This window comes from Carcharhinus amblyrhynchos, chromosome 3 (assembly GCF_965287045.1).
Source record: "Carcharhinus amblyrhynchos chromosome 3, sCarAmb.v2.hapA, whole genome shotgun sequence".
NCBI classification, from domain to species: domain Eukaryota; kingdom Metazoa; phylum Chordata; class Chondrichthyes; order Carcharhiniformes; family Carcharhinidae; genus Carcharhinus; species Carcharhinus amblyrhynchos.
The window spans coordinates 89,761,166-89,779,943 of NC_137326.1; the positions used below are offsets into that span (position 1 = coordinate 89,761,166).

At 39.4% G+C, this 18,778-nt stretch overlaps 1 protein-coding gene across 7 annotated transcripts in view; it reads left to right on the top strand.

The window, feature by feature from the left end:
* ift80 (intraflagellar transport 80 homolog (Chlamydomonas)) overlaps positions 1–18,778 on the top strand; it is a 227,487-nt gene that overhangs the window by 14,990 nt on the left and 193,719 nt on the right. For 2 of the 7 annotated variants that reach the window (XM_080185485.1, XM_080185486.1), the window contains exon 3: positions 14,110–14,162. The exons of the other annotated variants lie outside the window; for them this stretch is intronic. In XM_080185485.1, the coding sequence (XP_080041611.1) occupies positions 14,110–14,162 (53 nt within the window). The remainder of the gene's footprint in view (positions 1–14,109; positions 14,163–18,778) is intronic. 7 annotated transcript variants of the gene reach the window in all.

Sequence of the window (18,778 nt, forward strand, 5' to 3'; positions counted from 1 at the left end):
AAAGTCCACCTGTCTAACCCTGTTAGAATTTTATAAGTTTCTATGCGATCCCCTCTCACTCTTTTAAACTTAACTGAATATAATCCTAACTGACTGAGTCTCTCCTCGTACAACATACTCTGCCATCCCAGGAATCAGCCTGGTAAACCTTTGCCTCTATAGCAAGGACAACTTTCTTCAAGTAAGTCAAGTAAAGTTTATTAGTCACAAGTAAGGCTTACGCTGTAGTGAAGTTACTGTGAAATTCCCCTAGTTGCCACACTCTAGTGCCTGTCCAGAACAATGCACCTAACCAGTATGTCTTTCAGACTGTGGGAGGAAACAGGAGCACCCGGAGGAAACCCACGCAGACACGGGAAGAACGTACAAACTCCACATATACAGTGACCCAAGTCAGGAATCGAACCCCAGGGCCCCTGGAGCTGTGAGGCAGCAGTGTTAACCGTTGTGCCACCATTGCTGTCCTCAGATAAGAACACCAAAACTGCACACAATACTCTCAGTGTGGCCTCACCAACACCTTATACAATTGCAGCAAAACATCCTGATACTCAAATCCTCTCACTATGAAGGCCAACATACCATTTGCCGCCTTTGCTGCCTGCTGTAAAAATATAGCTAGGTTAAGTGAATGGACAAAGATCTGGCAAATGGTGTGTAATATGTGAAATGGTCAATTTTGGCAGGAAGAATGGAAAAGGAGCGTATTATCTAGATGGTGAGAGATTGCATAGCTTTGAGATTCAGAGGGATCTGGGTATCCTAGTACATAAATCACATAATGCTAGTATGCAGCTACCGCATGAAATTAGAATAGCTAATAGAACAAAGTTCTGTTTTATTGCAAAGAGAATTGAACACAAAATTGGAGAAGTTATACTACAGTTGCACAGTTCACTGGTGAGGCCGAAATTTTACCAGTACGCCCACCCCGATTCCAGGAGTGGGCGAGGCTTGAGGAACGGCATTCCCCATTGGCCTCGGGTGGGATCATATGAACCTCAGGCGGATGTGCTGGTAAAATTCCGCCACACGTTTGTAGTATTGTGTTTTATTTAAGGAAGGATGCAAATGCTTTAGAAGCAGTTCAGAGATGGTTTGCAAAAATAATACCAGGACTAGGCAGGCTGTCTTGTGAGGAATAGGCTATGTGTAGGCTGTACAGGGAATTGGTGATACCACATCTAGAGTACTGTGCACAGTATTGATCTCTATTTAAGGAAGGATGTAAATGCATTAGAAACAGTTCAGAGAAGGTTTACTAGATTTGTACCTAGAATGGGTTGTCATATGAGGAAAGATTGGAAGGCTAAACTTGTGTCTGCTGGAGTTTTCAGCAGTAAGAGGCAAATTGATTGAAACATATAAGATCCTGAGACGTCTTGACAGGGAATGTGGAGAGGATGTTTCCTTTTGCAGGAGAATCTAGAACTAGGGTCCACTGTTTTGAAACAAAAACGGGTTGACCATTTAAAACAAGTGAGAAGAAATGTTTTCTGTGAGAGTAGAGTGTCTTTGGAACTTCCTTCCTCAATAAGCACTAGAAGCAGAGTCTCTGAATGTTTTCAGAGATAGACAGATTCTTCATAAGCAAGGGGATGAAATATTATCGGGTTAGGCAAGTGATTACAGTCAGATCAGCCGTGATTGTATTGAATGGTGCAGCAGGCTCGATGGGCTGAGTGGCCTACTGCTGGGAGGTATGCTGGCACGGTGGTTAGTGCTACTGCCTCATAGCTGAAGGGACCCGGGTTCAATTCCAAATCTGAGTGACTTTCTGTATGGAGTTTGCCCATTCTCCCCATGTATGTGTGAGTTTCCTCTGGGTGGTCCAGTTTTCTCCCACAGTCCAGAGATGTGCAAGTTAGGTTTGACCATGCTAAATGTGTGGGGTTGCAGGCAAGAGGGCCTGGGTAAGACACTCAGTCAGAGAGTTTGTGCAGACTAAATGGGCTGAATGGTCTCTCCTGCATTGTATCATTCTATGATTCCTGATCCTAACTTGTACATTTGTAAGTCTTGAGTAATCTTAATATATTTTTAATCTTCTCTTCTCCAAGGAAAACTATTCCAACTTCTGCAGTCTGTTCACAAAACTAAAGTTGCTTATGCCATCTTTTCTGCACTCAGTCACATTTTTCCTAAAGTGTGCTGGCCAGGACTGAACATAATACTCCAAGTGACGCTGAACCAGTGTTCATTTTAAGCTTTACATAACTTCCTTGCTTTTATATCCTTATTAATAGAACCCAGAAGGTCATTTATTTTATTTACTGTGCTCTCAACCTGTTCTGCTGCTTTCAATGATCTATGCACATGTATACCCAAATCTCTCTGCTCCCGTACCCCTTTTAGAATTGCACCCTTATTTCAGTTCCAAAGAAGAGTCATGTTGGACTCAAAATGTTAACTCTGTTTCTCTCTACAATTTATGCCAGACCTGCTCAGTTTTTCCAGCACTTTTTACTTTTATTTGTGATCTTCACCAACTGCATTATTTTCCTTTTACCCTTTGTGTTGTGTCTCTACAACCTTCTTACCAAGAAGAACCTATACAGAGAAGTGTGTTGAATTACATCACACCAAGTTGGTGGTCCCTTAGTCCACCAACTTGTCAATGTCCTTAGGTTCTACACTATCCTCTTCACACTTCACAATTTTTTTTATCATCCGCAAATTTTGAAATTTGTGTTTATACACCAAGGTTTAGATTAATATATGTCAGGACGAACAAGGGTCCTGGGAAAGTTCACTATAAACCTTCCCACCCGATTCAGAAATGTCCGTTACGACTGCTCTCTGTTTGCTGTCACTAGGCCAATTTCATATCCATGTTGCTATTGTCCCTTTTATTCCATGAGCTGTAACCTTGCCCACAAGCAAAGTTTTGTAAGCTCATGTATGCTTCATCAACCTTCTCTTGATACCTGATCAAAAAATTCCAGCAAGTTGGTTAAATTGGATGGCAGGAATGTGGAACTGAGCCACGACAGATCAGCCATGATCTTATTGAATGGCGGGGCAGGCTCGAAGGGCTAGTTGGCCTACTCCTGCTCCTATTTCTTACGTTCTTATGTCCTTAATAAATCCGTGCTGGTTCATAATCAAGGACACCACGAACCCCGGACATTCTCTCTTCCACCTTCTGTCAGAAGAAGATAGAAAAGTCTGAGATCACATACCAACCAACTCAAAAACAGTTTTGTCCCATCAGACTTTTGAATGGACTTAACTCGCATTAAGTTGACCTTTCTCTACAACCTGGCTATGACTTCATTCTGCACCCTCTCCTTTCCTTCCCTATGTCTGGTATGCTTTGTATAGTGCGCAAGAAACAATACTTTTTACTGTATACTAATATATGTGTCAATAATAAATCAAATCAAAACCTGCATTTGTCTAAGTGATTATTAATTTTGTTCAGAATTATTTTTTCTGGAACCTTTTCCAACACTGAGATTAAACTGACTGGCATGTAGTTGCTGGGCTTATTATACACTTTTAGAACAAAGGTATAATATTTCTAATTCCCCAGTCCTCTGGCATCACTACCAAGTCTAAGAAATCAGTGGCCTTAGATGGATTCTACCTGCTTCTGGTGACTTAAAAACCTAGTACTGGCAGCCTAACCAATATCCTCCTCCTCATCAATTTCAAACCCTTCAAGTGCCAGAATTTACTTGTGATGTAATCATCTAATAATCCCTTCTTTTCCAAGATGAACGTGCATCTCATCTCCAATAATCACTTCAAGAAACTTGCCAACTATTCAGGTTAAACCAATGGACCTACAGCTTCCTGGTTTTATTTTACAATGCATTGCATGCTTAAAAGTCAATGTAGAGCAGACGTGTGTTTTGTAGGTTGGAGAAGGCATGGTGGCACTGGCTGATTGTATGAAAACTGTCCATTTTTAAAAAAAGCATGTAATTGTTTTGCCTGCAAACAACAGTGAATACACTTAAAATAAGAAGTAATACATTTTGTCTGAAATGCTTTGGAACCTTGTGATGATGATGCAAAAGGTGCTAGACTGTATATTGTCATTGTGTCAGCAATTGCATTCTTTGGCAATTACAAAGTTAAGCCAACAAAGTTGCATTGTTTCAGATACATGATGATCATTGGCTCAATCTCCAAAAGAATATAAATGAATGCAGATGGAACAGCTTGGGGTGGGGAATCATCAGGAGTTTGTAATTCTGTTGACTTGGTTGAAGAATAAACTTGCTGAAGATTAAAGACAAGCATCTGTATCATTTCTCCACTTTGCTAGTATTAAACTTTATGCAACTTTTTCTTTAATGTCAGGAATTGTGAGAAATTTAACAATGCTATAAAAAATTAATATTACTATCTGGCAGATGTGTTTTAAATTTCAAATTTTTCACTTTTTCCTCCCACAATTAAGGTTATCTGTGTGAGATTCCATATGTAGCAATTTTCCTCTGCCAGTATTCTAATTAAAATGTGTGAGGTTTAGCATTGTATGCTGATAGCCCATCCAACTGTGGAAGATGTCACAGCTGAACGTGAACAAATTCTTTCCCATCAAGAATGGAAATCCTGGCAGTTTTCTCATTCCTATTGTTCCTATTGCTGCCCCAGATGAGACATACTGACTTAGAGTGATAGATTTATAAATAATTACATCCTTATACATAGCTAACTTTTTTTAACAGAATTCATATTTATTAGACTGTGATGTCAATCTAGTGGTGCCATATTTTCAATTTGTATGACTGTTTAGGAAATATTGTCATAATTTAGTTCTTTTCAACTAAAAATTTGCAGTGAAAATATTAGCAAGCAGATACAACTCAAAAATTGGAAGATGGTAAATATGCTTTAAAGAGACTTGATTAAAATCAGTGCTGGCAAAATATGTACATAAAAGCAAAATATCGCGGATGCTGGAAGTCTGAAATAAAAAGCAGAAAATGCTGGATAAACTCAGCCGGTTTGGCAGCAGCTGTGGAGAGTAAATATTTTGAGTCTGTATGACTCTTCTTCACACACTTACATGAGCTGTTCTAATTATAGTCACAAAATGGACTAAATTTTAGGGCTGGTATACTTCAGCTATTCATGTCATTCTCTGGTCCCACTGCATTGAGTGGAGATTTGGTTGGGCACTAAGTTTTCCAACTACGTTTGCAGAGGCAGTGAGGTGTGAATAGCTGGAGACATACGGCCCAGGGTTTTTAAAATTTTCTTTAAAAATTGCTTTCTGAAAGTCTCTGCCATTTGTATTCTAGCACACTGATTAAATTCATTGTGGGTTTTGACCAAAACTCTGATCGTTAACCTTAACCCGTCTAATAACACCCTGTGTCAAAAATGATAGCAATCAGTAATTTTTCATGGGACATGGACATAGCTGGCTGGCCAGCATTTATTGCCTATTCCTAGTTGCCCTTGGAGTCAACCACATTGCTGTGGCTGTGGAGTCACATGTAGGCCAGACTTGATAGGACAGCAGATTTCCTTCCCTAAAAGGCATTCGTGAACCAGATCGGGTTTCCAACAATCATTTCATGATCATCAGTAAGTTCTTAATTCCAGATTTTGTTTTAATTTTAAAAAAAGGAAATTCCACCACCTGCTGTGGCGGATTTCAAACCCGGGTCAGAACATTTGCTAAATTTCTGGATTAATAGTCTACTGATAATACCACTAGGCCATCGCCTCACCAATAGTGTCACACCTACAATATCATTAGAGGTAAAAGAAAATTTTCAAACATGTGGAATAATGCAGACTACGGGGCACCCTCTGTAATTTAAATTTGATTTCTTATTTGCTTCAAAATTAGGTTCAGACTTTTCATTGTAGATATGGGTAAATGGAAGGTTCAGTCTACTTTCTAGTTGACAGTAATGAAGCAACATTCCTGAACAAATAGAGAATATTTTCTCTGTCCTTGCTAGTGAAGTTGTACAATGCGAGAGTTGATGAAAATAAGGGTAAAATGTTGACAATTTTTCTTTTCTTTCTCTCTTCATTCATCATTCTTTTCCCCCTTCCCCTTCACTCTTTCTCCCCATTCTCATTTCCAGCTATTTTGCCAGTTTATTGTCCTCCACTGATTCCGTTTCTTTTATTTTTTTTCTCACATTTGGGTTGATTAACATATTTACATATTCTTGCCAGTCATTTACTATCAAGCTGCTGTCACCACCACTTTTCAGTAAGCTGGTGATGAAGTTTTCCTCTGCCAATGAGGAGGTAGTTCCTTTCTGATTGGCATAGCTGAGTAGATGGCTGAACTTGTGGGAGTTACCTTTTTAGTCATTGCCGGAGCCAGATAAACCTAGTCAAGAAGAAAGGTATATCAAAACAAATAAAATATTGTGTGTGTTCTAGTTTTATTTTCATTGACGTGTGAAGGTGATGGACCAAAGGCACACAGGCTGACAGTAATATGGTTGTAAAGAAAACCAAGTTGCATTAAGTACTTAATAAGAACATAAGAACATAAGAAATAGGAGCAGGAGTAGGCCATCTAGCCCTTCGAGCCTGCCCCGCCATTCAATAAGATCATGGCTGATCTGTCGCTGCTCTTTTATAATTAGAAACTGTTCACAGTCCTCCACGGATGCATAATAAATTATGTTGTGCCACAGCTGGAGGTATTTCGAAAGATGATCAAAAGCTTGGTCAAAGAGGCAGATTTTGAGGAAGAGAAAAGGGTAAAGTGGTTTAAGGAGGACATTTGAGAACATTGGGCTCAAGTTGCTGAAAGCATGTGTGCTAATAACAGTGCAAAGGGAGGAAGAATTCATAAAAGATTAGAGGCAGAGCAGGGCTGGAGTTTCCAGAGCCGTCAACGATCTTAGAGATATTGAAAGGCAAGCCCATCAAGGTGTTGAAACACAATGATCGTAATTTTTTGATGTTAGGCATGGGGCCATTATGGAAAGGTGACAGGAACTTGGTGGAGGATAAGAAACAAAAAGAGTGGAAGAAATGGCAGAGTCATAAAGGTTTACAGCAGGGAAACAGGGCCTTTGGCCCAACTTGTCCATGTTGCCCTTTTTTTGTTTAAACCCCTAAGCTAGTCCCAATTGCCCGCATTTGGCCCATATCCCTCTATAGTCATCTTAACCATGTAACTGTCTAAATGCTTTTAAAAGACAAAATTATACCTGCTTCTACTACTATCCTTGGCGGCTTGTTCCAGACACTCATCACCATCTGTGTGGAAAAAACTGCCCCTCTGCACCCATTTGAATTGCTCCCCTCTCACTATGCCCTCTGGTTTTAGACTCCCCTATCTTTGGGAAAAGATATTGACTATGCAGCTGATCTATGCCTCTCATTATTTCATAGACCTCTATAAGATTACCCCTCAGCCTCCCATGCTCCAGAGGGAAAAAGTCCCAATCTATCCGCGTTTCCTTATAAGTTAATCCATCAAGTCCCAGTAGCATCCTAGTAAATCTTTTCTGCACTCTTTCTAGTTTAATAATATCCTTTCTATAATAGGGTGACCAGAAATGTACACAGTAATCCAAGTGTGGCCTTACCAATGTCTTGTACAACTTCAACAAGGTGTCCCAACTCTTGTGTTCAACATTCTGACCAATTAAACCAAGCATTCTGAATGCCTTCTTCACCACTGTGTCCACCTGTGACTCCACTTTCAAGGAGTTATGAACCTGTACCCCTAGATCTCTAAGTCAGTAACTCACCAATGCCCTACCATTAACTGAGTAAGTCTTACCCTGGTTCAGTCTACCAAAATGCATCACCTGGCGTTCATTTAAATTAAACTCCATCTGCCATTCATCAGCCCACTGGCTCAATTGATCAAGATCCCGTTGCAATTTGAGATGACCTTTTTCACTGTCCACTATGCCACCAATCTTGGTGTTTTCTGCAAACTTACTAGCAATTTCTCATTCTCCTAGAATGTATCACTTCACACATTTCTGTGTGTTACATTTTATCTGCCATGTATCTGCCTGTTCCATCAATCTATGTTCTCTTGAAGTTTATCATTCTCCCCTTGACAGCTCCCAATATTTGTCCAAATGACTTAATTTTATCCTGGGTTATCCTTCCTAAAACTTTCTCTATCATTTAAATTAAACTTACTGCCCTTGAGCAATTTCCTGTCCTCTGGCACCACCCATGTATCAAATAAAGGTTGCAATATTTTGGTCGGTGTCTTTTTTAAAAATTCATTTAAAGGTTATAGGCGTTGCCGGCTAGGCCACCATTTATTGCCCATCCCTAATTGCCCTGCAGAAGTTGGTGGTGAACTGCCTTCTTGAACCGCAGAAGTCCCTGACATACACCCACAATATTTCTAGGCTTTGGACCCAGTCACAGTGAAGGAAAGGCGATATATTTTCCAAGTCAGAATGATGACTTGAAGGGGAACCTCCACGTGGTGGTGTTCCTTGCTGTCTGCTGCTTTTGTTCTTCTCGATGATGGTTTTGGAATGCGCTACCAAAGGAACCTTAGTGTGTTCCTGCAGCGCATCTTGTAGATTGTACACACATCTGCTACTGTCTGTCAGTGGTGGAGGAATTGAATGTTTGTGAAAGGGACTGCGATCAAGTGGACAACTTTATCCTGGATGGTGTCAACCTTGTTGAGTGTTGTTGGAGTTGCATTCATCCAGACAAGTGGAGAATATTCCATTACACTCTTGAGTTGTGCCTCTCAAATTTCCACCTTCCCCCAGTATTCTTAAATGTACCTGATCCAGCACTGATGACTGTAGTCAGCCTTTCTAGTGCCTCTTTCTTATCAATTTTTCACCCATCCAGTGTCTCGACTCCCTCCTTTTTCACTATGACTTTGGCATTCCTTGCTAAAGACTGATGTAAAGTACTCATTTAGTGTCATACCCCTGCTTCTATATCTATATTCCCTTTCTGATCCCTCATTTGCCCTAGTCGATTTACTATCCATTTACTATTTGTAGATTTGCCGAAGACTCTCGGATTCCCCTTTATGTGATTGTCAGTCACTTCTTATACTCTCTGTTTGCTTCTCATTTTTCAATTCCCTTTTAAAGATTTCATATTGAAATTGGTTTTTACTTGTATTATCCACCTTTTTTACCCTCTGCACCCCATTATTCAGGGAGCTCTGGCTTTGTTTGTCCCTTTCTCCCTTGTGGGAATATACCTTGACTGTATCCAAATTACCTTTTCTCTAAAGGCAATTGTTCGTTTAATTAGTTTGCTTGTTGATCATTGATTCCAATTTACCTGAGCCAGATCCATTCACACCCCATTGAGTTTGGTTCTCCCACAATTAATTATTTTTACTCTGAATTGCTCTCTTTTCCATAACTTAACCTAAGTCTCATGGTACTGTGATCACTGTCCTCTAAATGCTCCCCTAGTGACACTTAGTCTTCTTGACCCATCTCATTCCCAGGACCAGATTCAGCAAAACCTCTTCCCTTGGACAGGGAACATAGTAGAAAATTCCCCTGAACAGCTTTCGTGACTCTTCTCCCTTTCTACCTTTATACCATTTCTATTCCAATCTATATTAGGATAATTAAAGTCCCCATCATCATAAAACCCTTCCAAATGTGCTCCTCCATACTTTTCCCATTAGTTGGAGGTCTCCAGAATACACTCAGTAGTGTAATATACCTCTATTGTTTCTTAGTTCTAAACAAATACTGTAAATTTTGTTCATGGCTCCTCAATGACACCCTCTCTCCCCACCACTAATATTATCCATAATTAATACTGCCACTTCTCCCATCTTTCATTCATTCACCATCTTTCCCAAACAACATGTGGAAGCTATTGAGAGGGTGCAGAGGAGATTTACAAGGATGTTGCCTGGATTGGGAGGCATGCCTTATGAAGATAGGTTGAGGGAGCTAGGTCTCTTCTCCCTGGAGAGACGAAGGTTGAGAGGTGACCTGATAGAGGTTTATAAAATGTTGAGAGGAATAGATAGGGTGGATTCTCGGGGGCTATTTCCCAGGGCTGAAATGGTCGCTACGAGAGGACACAGGTTTAAGGTGCTGGGAAGCAAGTACAAAGGAGATGTTAGGGGTAAGTTTTTCACTCAGAGGGTGGTGAGTGAGTGGAATCGGCTGTCGTCGGTGGTGGTAGAGGCGAACTCGCTGAGGTCCTTTTAAAAGACTTCTGGATGAGTACATGGGATCTAATGGGATTGGGAGTTACAGATAGTTCTATGGCTTGGTAGGTATAGATGTGATCAGCGCAACTTGTGGGCCGAAGGGCCTGTTTGTGCTGAAGTGTTCTATGTTCTATGTAACATGTATCCAGGAATATTTAGCATCCAGTCCAGCCCATTTTTGAATCAGGACTCCGTTATCATCACATTATATGCCCACAAGGCTATCTGTGCCTGCAGCTCACCAAACTTATTTACCACACTCTATGCAGTCACATAACTTAATTAGACCTTATCACATTTCCTCTTGCTTTGATCCCATTGAATACCTTAACAGTTTCTTACTCCAGTGCTCTCTATCTCTTTCAATTCTTCGTGCAACTTCTTCTTTCAATTCATTGTTATCTCCTGGTTCCCAAGCCCCAACCCACCCCCACGAAGGTAGTTTAAACCCTCCCTATAGGTTAGCAAAGACTCTGTTCCCAGATCTCTACAGGTGCAACAAGGCTGGCTTGTATTCTCCCCAGATGATTTGCAATGAAGGTTGATCTGTATCAACTTGGACAGAATGTTATTTGTTTGCTCTTCTGAATCTAAGGCTGGACCAAGCTGCTGGAATCATTATTGAATTGGCTGCATTCAAAATGAACTTGTCAAATTGAAAGCAAAATTCATAGAAGAGATAAACTTGGCATTTGTTCCATTTAAAGCAAAATATGGCCTAGAACTCTGAAAATTTTGTATTTTTATGATATTTGAAAGCAATAACTATGGAAGGGAAACCCTTAAGACTGATAATTGGTAAAACATATTATGATTGGATGTAATTTGGCGGCGTGGGCTCGTTGGGCCGAAGGGCCTGTTTCCCAGGCTGTTTTTGTTCTTTGTTCTTTGTAATATAGCACATTGGGAGAGAGAAAAAAACAGCAGAGGTCTGGGAAATTAATACATAATCACTGATTGCACTACAATCAACCAGAACGTTTGTGCTTGGCCACACTTTATATCCATATGTCTAAATTTTAATTATTAAGTGTTGGAAGGAGTGTTCTTTAATAGCATTAAAAATGTTAAATTATCTAAAGATTTCAAGAAGATTAGTAAACCAGGATGCTTTAAGACTATAGGTTTATGTTCCAATAGACTTGCATAATAGATGTAGTGTTGCATATACATTGTGGTGGGAGATTATAATTTAGCAGGGGTCAAATCATATTTGATTTTAATGTGCTTGGAAGTTAGATTCAGATCTGAGTCCCAAGTTGTACTTCCACTTTTGTGTTGATGTGCACCTTAAACTACTTTTATATTGATAAGAAAGTGACTACAGCTTTACCCTTAAGAAATTTATTTTCTCAATTGTGGAGAAGTGTTGTATTGAAAATTTCTTTAAAGCCCAAACTATTTTATCGAACATTTGGGGAGGCGAGGAATATTTACATGCCACGCTAAACTTAACGGTGCAATTTCACTTCTGAGTCAGAATGTTGTGGATTCAAATGCAGTCTGGAGAATTCCATAAGCTGATACTTCAGTGCAGTACTAAGGAAGTACTATACTGTTCTGTCTTTTCGATGAAACATTAAACTGAAATAGCCCTCTTGGGTCGACTATGGTCCTATTTGAACAACGTAAGAAGTCTCACAACACCAGGTTAAAGTTCAATAGGTTTATTTTGATAGCACGAGCTTCCGTATGCTGCTCCTTCATCATGGCTATTTGAACAAATGGAGGGGAGTTATGATATCTCTTAATGGTTACCAGTAAAACAGATACTCTGATTATTTATCTTAATACTGTTTGTAGGTCTTGTAAATCAGTTGCTAGTTCAGGTTATGTTACAGCAGTGACAGAACTTCCCAGGCTTTGAAGCATTTGGGGATTTTCTGAGGATGTGAAAGGTGCTATAAAAATACAAGTTCTTTTCTATATCTGTCAGCTTTTTAACACTTATCTGTTGAAGATCAAGTAAATGGCATCTTTGATGGAGGAGTGACATAAAATCCACCAGATGGCGCCATATCTATACAGGTCCCTGGAGAGCTTTATCTAATGCAAGATTGCAAGTCATTGAGCTACTGTGACAGAATTAGCGCAATTTTATACGGTCAACAATAGATTAAAGAAGGTAAGGAATAAAGCATGCCTAGGTGGAAATGTGGGATTAATGTTGAAGTGCATTTTTGTAGGGTGATCCTGAGTTTATTTAGAATATATAAATATCATTCAATCTGTGTTTTGTTAGACACAACTCGTCTGCAATCTAAAGTGCAAACTAGATTGCCATTTTAGATATTCGTTGCTTATAAGTGTGTCCATTGCTTCTCGAAGGGTCTGTATGCTGCAAGGTTTACCAGCCATCTGGTGGAAATGCTTCCAATATGCAATTTTGTACAGCTTATCTTTAAGAAGGATGGGGAGATAAAATAATACAAGGAGTTGGAAACTCTTCAAAAAAAGTAATTGTTAAAATAAAATTTGATAAGGTGTAATTGTTCACCCATATTGGAACAACAGTAGAATCTGGATTACTCCAAGACAAGAATTATGCTGGAGATTATTGACAGAAATAATGAAATGCATATGGTAGCCCAGCAGACATTAAATTTGGGCATAAGGAAAATGTAGGTCAGTTACAAATGAGGATTGTTGGAGAAGAGAAATCTGAACAGATGAAACTCAGAAATGGGGCCAGGATTTCTGTGTAAAGCAATTAGGAAATATTTAAGTTGGAAATAACGTAGGAAATGTTTATCAGTGCAGTGCTCAATCTGAGAATTGTACCAAATTATCCAGGAATTTCGATGAGAGAAGCGTAGACTCCCAAAAATCAGACAGCAGTAATAGAACGTAGTGATATATTTGGCCAACTTAATGATTCTTAATGTTTGAATTGTTGAAGGAAGCCCTGATGACTTTAGTAATAATAGAAAAAAGAATGAAAATTGTGTGCACAGAAGTATGTAATTAGTGTGAATGTCTGGATTTGAGTAGGGAATGTAAAGCAGAACATATTAAATATAAAGTGCTCTAAAACAACATCTAAAGTGAAGTGTATAAATGTTAGATGATATAATTTAGTTTCAGTTTTCACCTGGTAATCAAAAATGAATGAACAGTGTAGAAAATAAAATAGTACACTAGTATCTCCATTATTCAAGCCTGACTAGTTGATTTATATGTTTTCAGCAGAACTCAAGTAATTATGGCTCATACAATTTTGATCACTTTTTTTCTAAAACAAAATAAATCCCCCTCGGGTGTTCAGTGAATTGATCAAGTGAGTAACTGAACCGTGCAGTCTAGGAATTTGATATCGGAGCTCAGCCAGAGGGCATGGAATTTATATAATTTGGTTTGACATCCCTGGGTTAGGGGAGGGAAGATAAGCCATAGTTTCCACTCCTGAATGCGGCCACCATTTCTTAATCCCTTGTGAAAGTGCATCTGTGTGGAGGTTGGATGTTGGTTGAAGACAGAATTGAGCTCAGCACTGATAGCATACAACAGTTGAATAGCTTCCAAACTCTTGCTGTTGAGGTTTACAAAGAGTGACCTTGGATGCAAAACTGAAGGGAGCCCAACACCAGTGAAACTATACTCAGAAAGAGGCCTTCACAGGGCAAAGGGAGAGGAGAAAAGTGGCGAGAAGAAAAGTGTTCATCAAGATGAGCAGTAGAATGGAAAATATTTACCTGCCATCCCAGACATCTACTATTATATTTATGAAATCTCATGACATTTAAAAGTTTCTTTATTTATAATTTGCCACTCCCATGGAGAGAATTTTTTTAAAATTCCCCTTTGCTCCAATATTTTGTGAAGGGGTTAATTGATGAAGTGTTAACTGTCTTTGGTGTATGTATTCCATGTACACCCTGCTGATTAAAAAATCTGTAATCTTGAGATTCTTTCATTTTATATTTATACCTCTAATTTTGCACGTTAAATAACGTGCATTTGTCTGTATTATCAATGTCTTTCAGTATTAAAAAATCCCGATCGAGACCGTATCAATCTCTCTCCACAGTCTTGTTTGGTGAGTTTCTATAATTTGAGAATTGCATCCCAAAGTAATTCTTGTTGCTGTTCTGTGGATTATTTTTAAAGCTTTGAAGATATGAATCGCAAAACAGTAATTCAAAACTGATCATGCTAATGATCTATAAAATATTAAATAGTGGTTAGCACTGCTGCCTCAAAGCGTTGGGGACCTGGATTTGATTCCCGTCGTGGGTCACTATCTGTGCACGGTCTGCATATTCTGTCCATGTCTGCATCGGTTTCCTCTGGGTGCTCTGGTTTCCACTACCAGTCTGAAAGACGTACTGGTTGCGTGCATTGGCCATGCTAAAGTCTCCCTCTGCGTACCCGAACAATCACTGGATGTGGCGACTAAGGGATTTTCACAGTAACTTAATTTCAGTGTTGTTGTAAGCCTACTTGTGACATTAATAAATAAACTTTTATCTTTACCTTGACTTTTAATTAATTGTAACCAGCACGCATCCTAGCATTTAGTTTGCTGTTTCAGTGGCTTCATATTGTATAAATGCATTAATTGAATGGACAGTTTATTGCCTCCAATCCTTGCTTTTCTGCATCTTTACAAATGGGTATCATTTTGTTGTGCCCACAGTTGTTACTTTATTCCAATCAATCCTGTTAATACCTGTCATCTGATTGTATAGCTTACTGTTAACAAAGTTTATCATGGTCTTTACTTATGAACTGTTCGAACAGTTTGGGATACAGAACTTTGTAAAATTGCATTCTACTTCTTAGGATATTTTAATTATCACGTTATACACTGTCAAATTAATTTTCAGTCTCACTAATTTATCATCATCGCCAAGAACCATAACTGCATTTAAATACTTCAGTACTTGTTAAAATTTCAAGTTCACAATCTCATCAAATTACCCTTGTATCATCAACAGGCATGTATTATTTCTCAAATCAATTCTGTCTGTCCCTTATGATATTGAAAGTAACAATTTATTATTTTTAAATGAGGAAGGTGAGATTCATTTCTGAATACTGAGACATTGGCTGGAATTTTAGTGGTCTGCCCACCATGGGAATTGGAGCGGCTGAGAAGTGGAGCATGGGAACATACATTGACCTCAGGTGGGATTTTATGGTTTCAGGACTGTAAAATCCCGCCCATTGGCCCCACTGTAACACTCACCTTCCGAGAGACTATCTGTTCTAGTAATTATGTTCCTTGACCTACCTACTGGGGACTAACAAAAAACTAAGAATAAAGAAAATTACAGCACAGGAACACGCCCTTTGGACCTCCAAGCCTGCACCGACCATGCTGTCTGACTTAACTAAAACCCTCTGTGCTTTCGGGGACCATATCCCTCTATTCCCATCTCATTCATGTACTTGTCAAGATGCCCCTTAAAAGTCACTACCGTATCTGCTTCCACTACTTCCCCCAGCAACGAGTTCCAGGCACCCACCACTCTCTGTGTAAAAAAAAATCTGCCTCATACATCTTTTTTAAAACTTGCCCCTCACACCTTAAACCTATGCTGTCTCGTAATTGACTCTTCTACCCTGGGAAAAAAGCTTCTGACTATCCACTGTGTCCATGCCTCTCATAATCTTGTGGCCTTCTATTAGGTCTCCCCTCAACCTCTGTTACTCCAATGAGAACAAATCAACTTTCTCCAAACTCTCCTCATAGCTAATGCCCTCCATACCAGGCAACATCCTGGTAAATCTTTTCTGTACTCTCTCCAAAGCCTCCAGATCCTTCTGGTAGTGTGGCAACCAGAATTGAACACTATATTCCAAGTGCGGCCTTACTAAGGTCTTATAAAGCGTCAACATGACTGCCAATTTTTAAACTCAGTACCCTGGCCGATGAAGGCAAGCATGCTGCAGGTCTTCTTGACTACCTTCTCCATCTGCATTGCCACTTCCGGTGACCTGTGTACCTGTGCACCCAGAACCTTTTGTCTATCAATATTCTTAAGGGTTCTGCCACTTACTGTATATTTTCTATCTGTATTAGACTTTCCAAATGCATGACCTCACATTTGTCCGGATTAAACTCCATCTGTCATCTTTCTGTCCAAGTGTCCAACTGATCTACATCCTGCTTTATCATCTGATGGCTCTCATTGCTATCTGCAAATTCACCAACCTTTGTGTCATCCACAAACTTACTAATCAATCCAGTTACATTTTCCTCCAAATCATTTATATATGTTACAAACTTTTCATTACAAAACTTGGAGAGTCACAAAATGAGGTACGAATTTCCCAGTGACCTACAAAATGGATCACGCAACAATATTTTGTGTTTTAAGGTTTTTACTCAAACAAACTAAAGTCAATATCAAACAAACATAAATAGGCAACTGATACTCTAAACAGCAGAAAATATGTTTATTAACTTGTTAACACAATCAAAAACCCCATACCACATTTATACATTACATCGCATTCTGAACAGAAACATGGATTTGTAGATTCAAGTCCAAAGCCCTGCTGCTGTTAACAGAATCCCTTTTCCCTGCCTTGCTAAGACAAGTTTTCTGGTGTCCTTTTTTAAACAGGGCCCCCTTCACTCAATTCTAAGCATAATCAAATAAACTTCCAAACACAATTTTGGTCCATTTAGGTGATTTCTTAAGTCAAAAGCCCCATCTGTTCCGTCTTCTTTCTGAATGTAAAATTGAGCCTTACAAGCATCCTGCTTTCACTGCTGTGGCTTCCCCATTTTGCTCATACAGCAGCAGCACTCTCGCTGTCCAGTATCTTGGAAGTTCTAAATCTGGTAGGGCAGTTGCCTCTCTCTTTGTGTCCAGGTGTAAAATTTGTTGTATTTCACTAGATAGGCTTTGTTCTTTGACCGGATTCCAAAGGATTACCACTGACCAGAGAACAGCACACCTTCACATGTGCTGTAGCCAGTAGCCAGTAACCTGAAAAGATGGTCTTATCAGGTCTACTGGGTACAGCACTTTCAAAACCCATTCCATCTCATTTATCTCTTCCATTTGTTCCCTCAGATTAGCCATTACTGCTCCATTCTGAATAATGCTATTCTAGAGTATTAATTTGCTTGTGTGAATGCCCTTGCCACCCATAACCTAATTGTAGATTTAGAACATAGAACATAACAAGCGCAGTATAGGCCCTTCGGCCCTCGATGTTGCGCCGACCAGTGGAACCAATCTAATGACCCTCTAACCTAATCTATTCCAATGTTATTCATATGCCTATCCACTGACCATTTGAACGCCCTTAAAGTTGGCGAGTCCACAACTGCTGCAGGCAGGGCATTCCACGCCCTTACTACCCTTAGAGTAAAGAACCTACCTCTGACATCCGTCCTATAATTATCAACCCTTAATTTAAAGCTGTGTCCCCTCGTGTTAGCCATCACCATCTGAGGAAAAAGGCTCTCACTATCCACCTATCTAACCCTTTAATCATCTTGTATGCCTCAATTAGGTCACCTTCTTTCTAACGAAAATAACCTCAAGTCCCTCAGCCTTTCCTCATAAGACCTTCCCACCATACCAGACAACATCCTGGTAAACCTCCTCTGCACCCTTTCCAATGCCTCCACATCCTTCTTATAATGCTGCGACCAGAACTGTACGCAATACTCCAAGTGCGGCCGCACCAGAGTTTTGTACAGTTGCAACATGACCTCACGGCTCTGAAATTCAATCCCTCTACCAATAAAAGCTAACACACTGTACGCCTTCTTAACAACCTTATCAACCTGGGTGCCAACTTTCAGGGTTCTATGCACATGTACACCGAGATCTCTCTGCTCATCGACACTACCAAGAGTCCTTCCATTAGCCTTATATTCTGTACTCCTGTTACTCTTACCAAAGTGAATCACCTCACACTTTTCCGCATTAAACTCCATTTGCCACCTCTCAGCCCAGCTCTGCAGCTTATCTATGTTTTTATCTTATCTGTTAATATTTTAGCACTGATACAAACCTGGTTAATGAGTGACAATACCTTCCCCAAACACTTTTTCTGCCTAAACATTCATTCTATCTCTTTCTTTTCCTATATTGTTGTGACCCCTGGCATAGCTCCAATTATCAAGCCCAACTTCAGTCTCATTTCCTTTGAAAGAACTTCATTGGCTGCTAAATGCTTTGACGTGCCTGGTGATTTTGAAAGATGTTATATAACGCAAGTTTTTTTTGTCTCTTATTGGATAATAGAGATAGGAATTTGGTACAAGTGCAATGAGCGTTCACATGATAATCTCACCAACAGTATTGTGCATTTACAACTTTTGCACCATCAATTATTATTGTCAAATTCCATAAATCATAGTGTGTAAGTAAGACTTTTTCTACTTTTATGATTAATGAATAAAGGGCAGCAGGTTAATTGTTACTCTGACACTTGCACTTTTTAATATATTAATGTCTTTTGTTTCATGGAATTTTAAACACTTTTAATGATTCCACACAGAACAGAACATTCTTATCATTGTAAGTCAAATTGTGGTCATGTGCTGGAATATCTGTCAGAACCCCAAAACAGATGATTATGTTTTGGCAAATGTAGGAGTTCTTTTGCCAGAAGGATATTTTGGAAAAAAAATTCTTCGAAATATTAGTTTGACTGCCAGATGCTTCTGTTTTTTTAAATGAA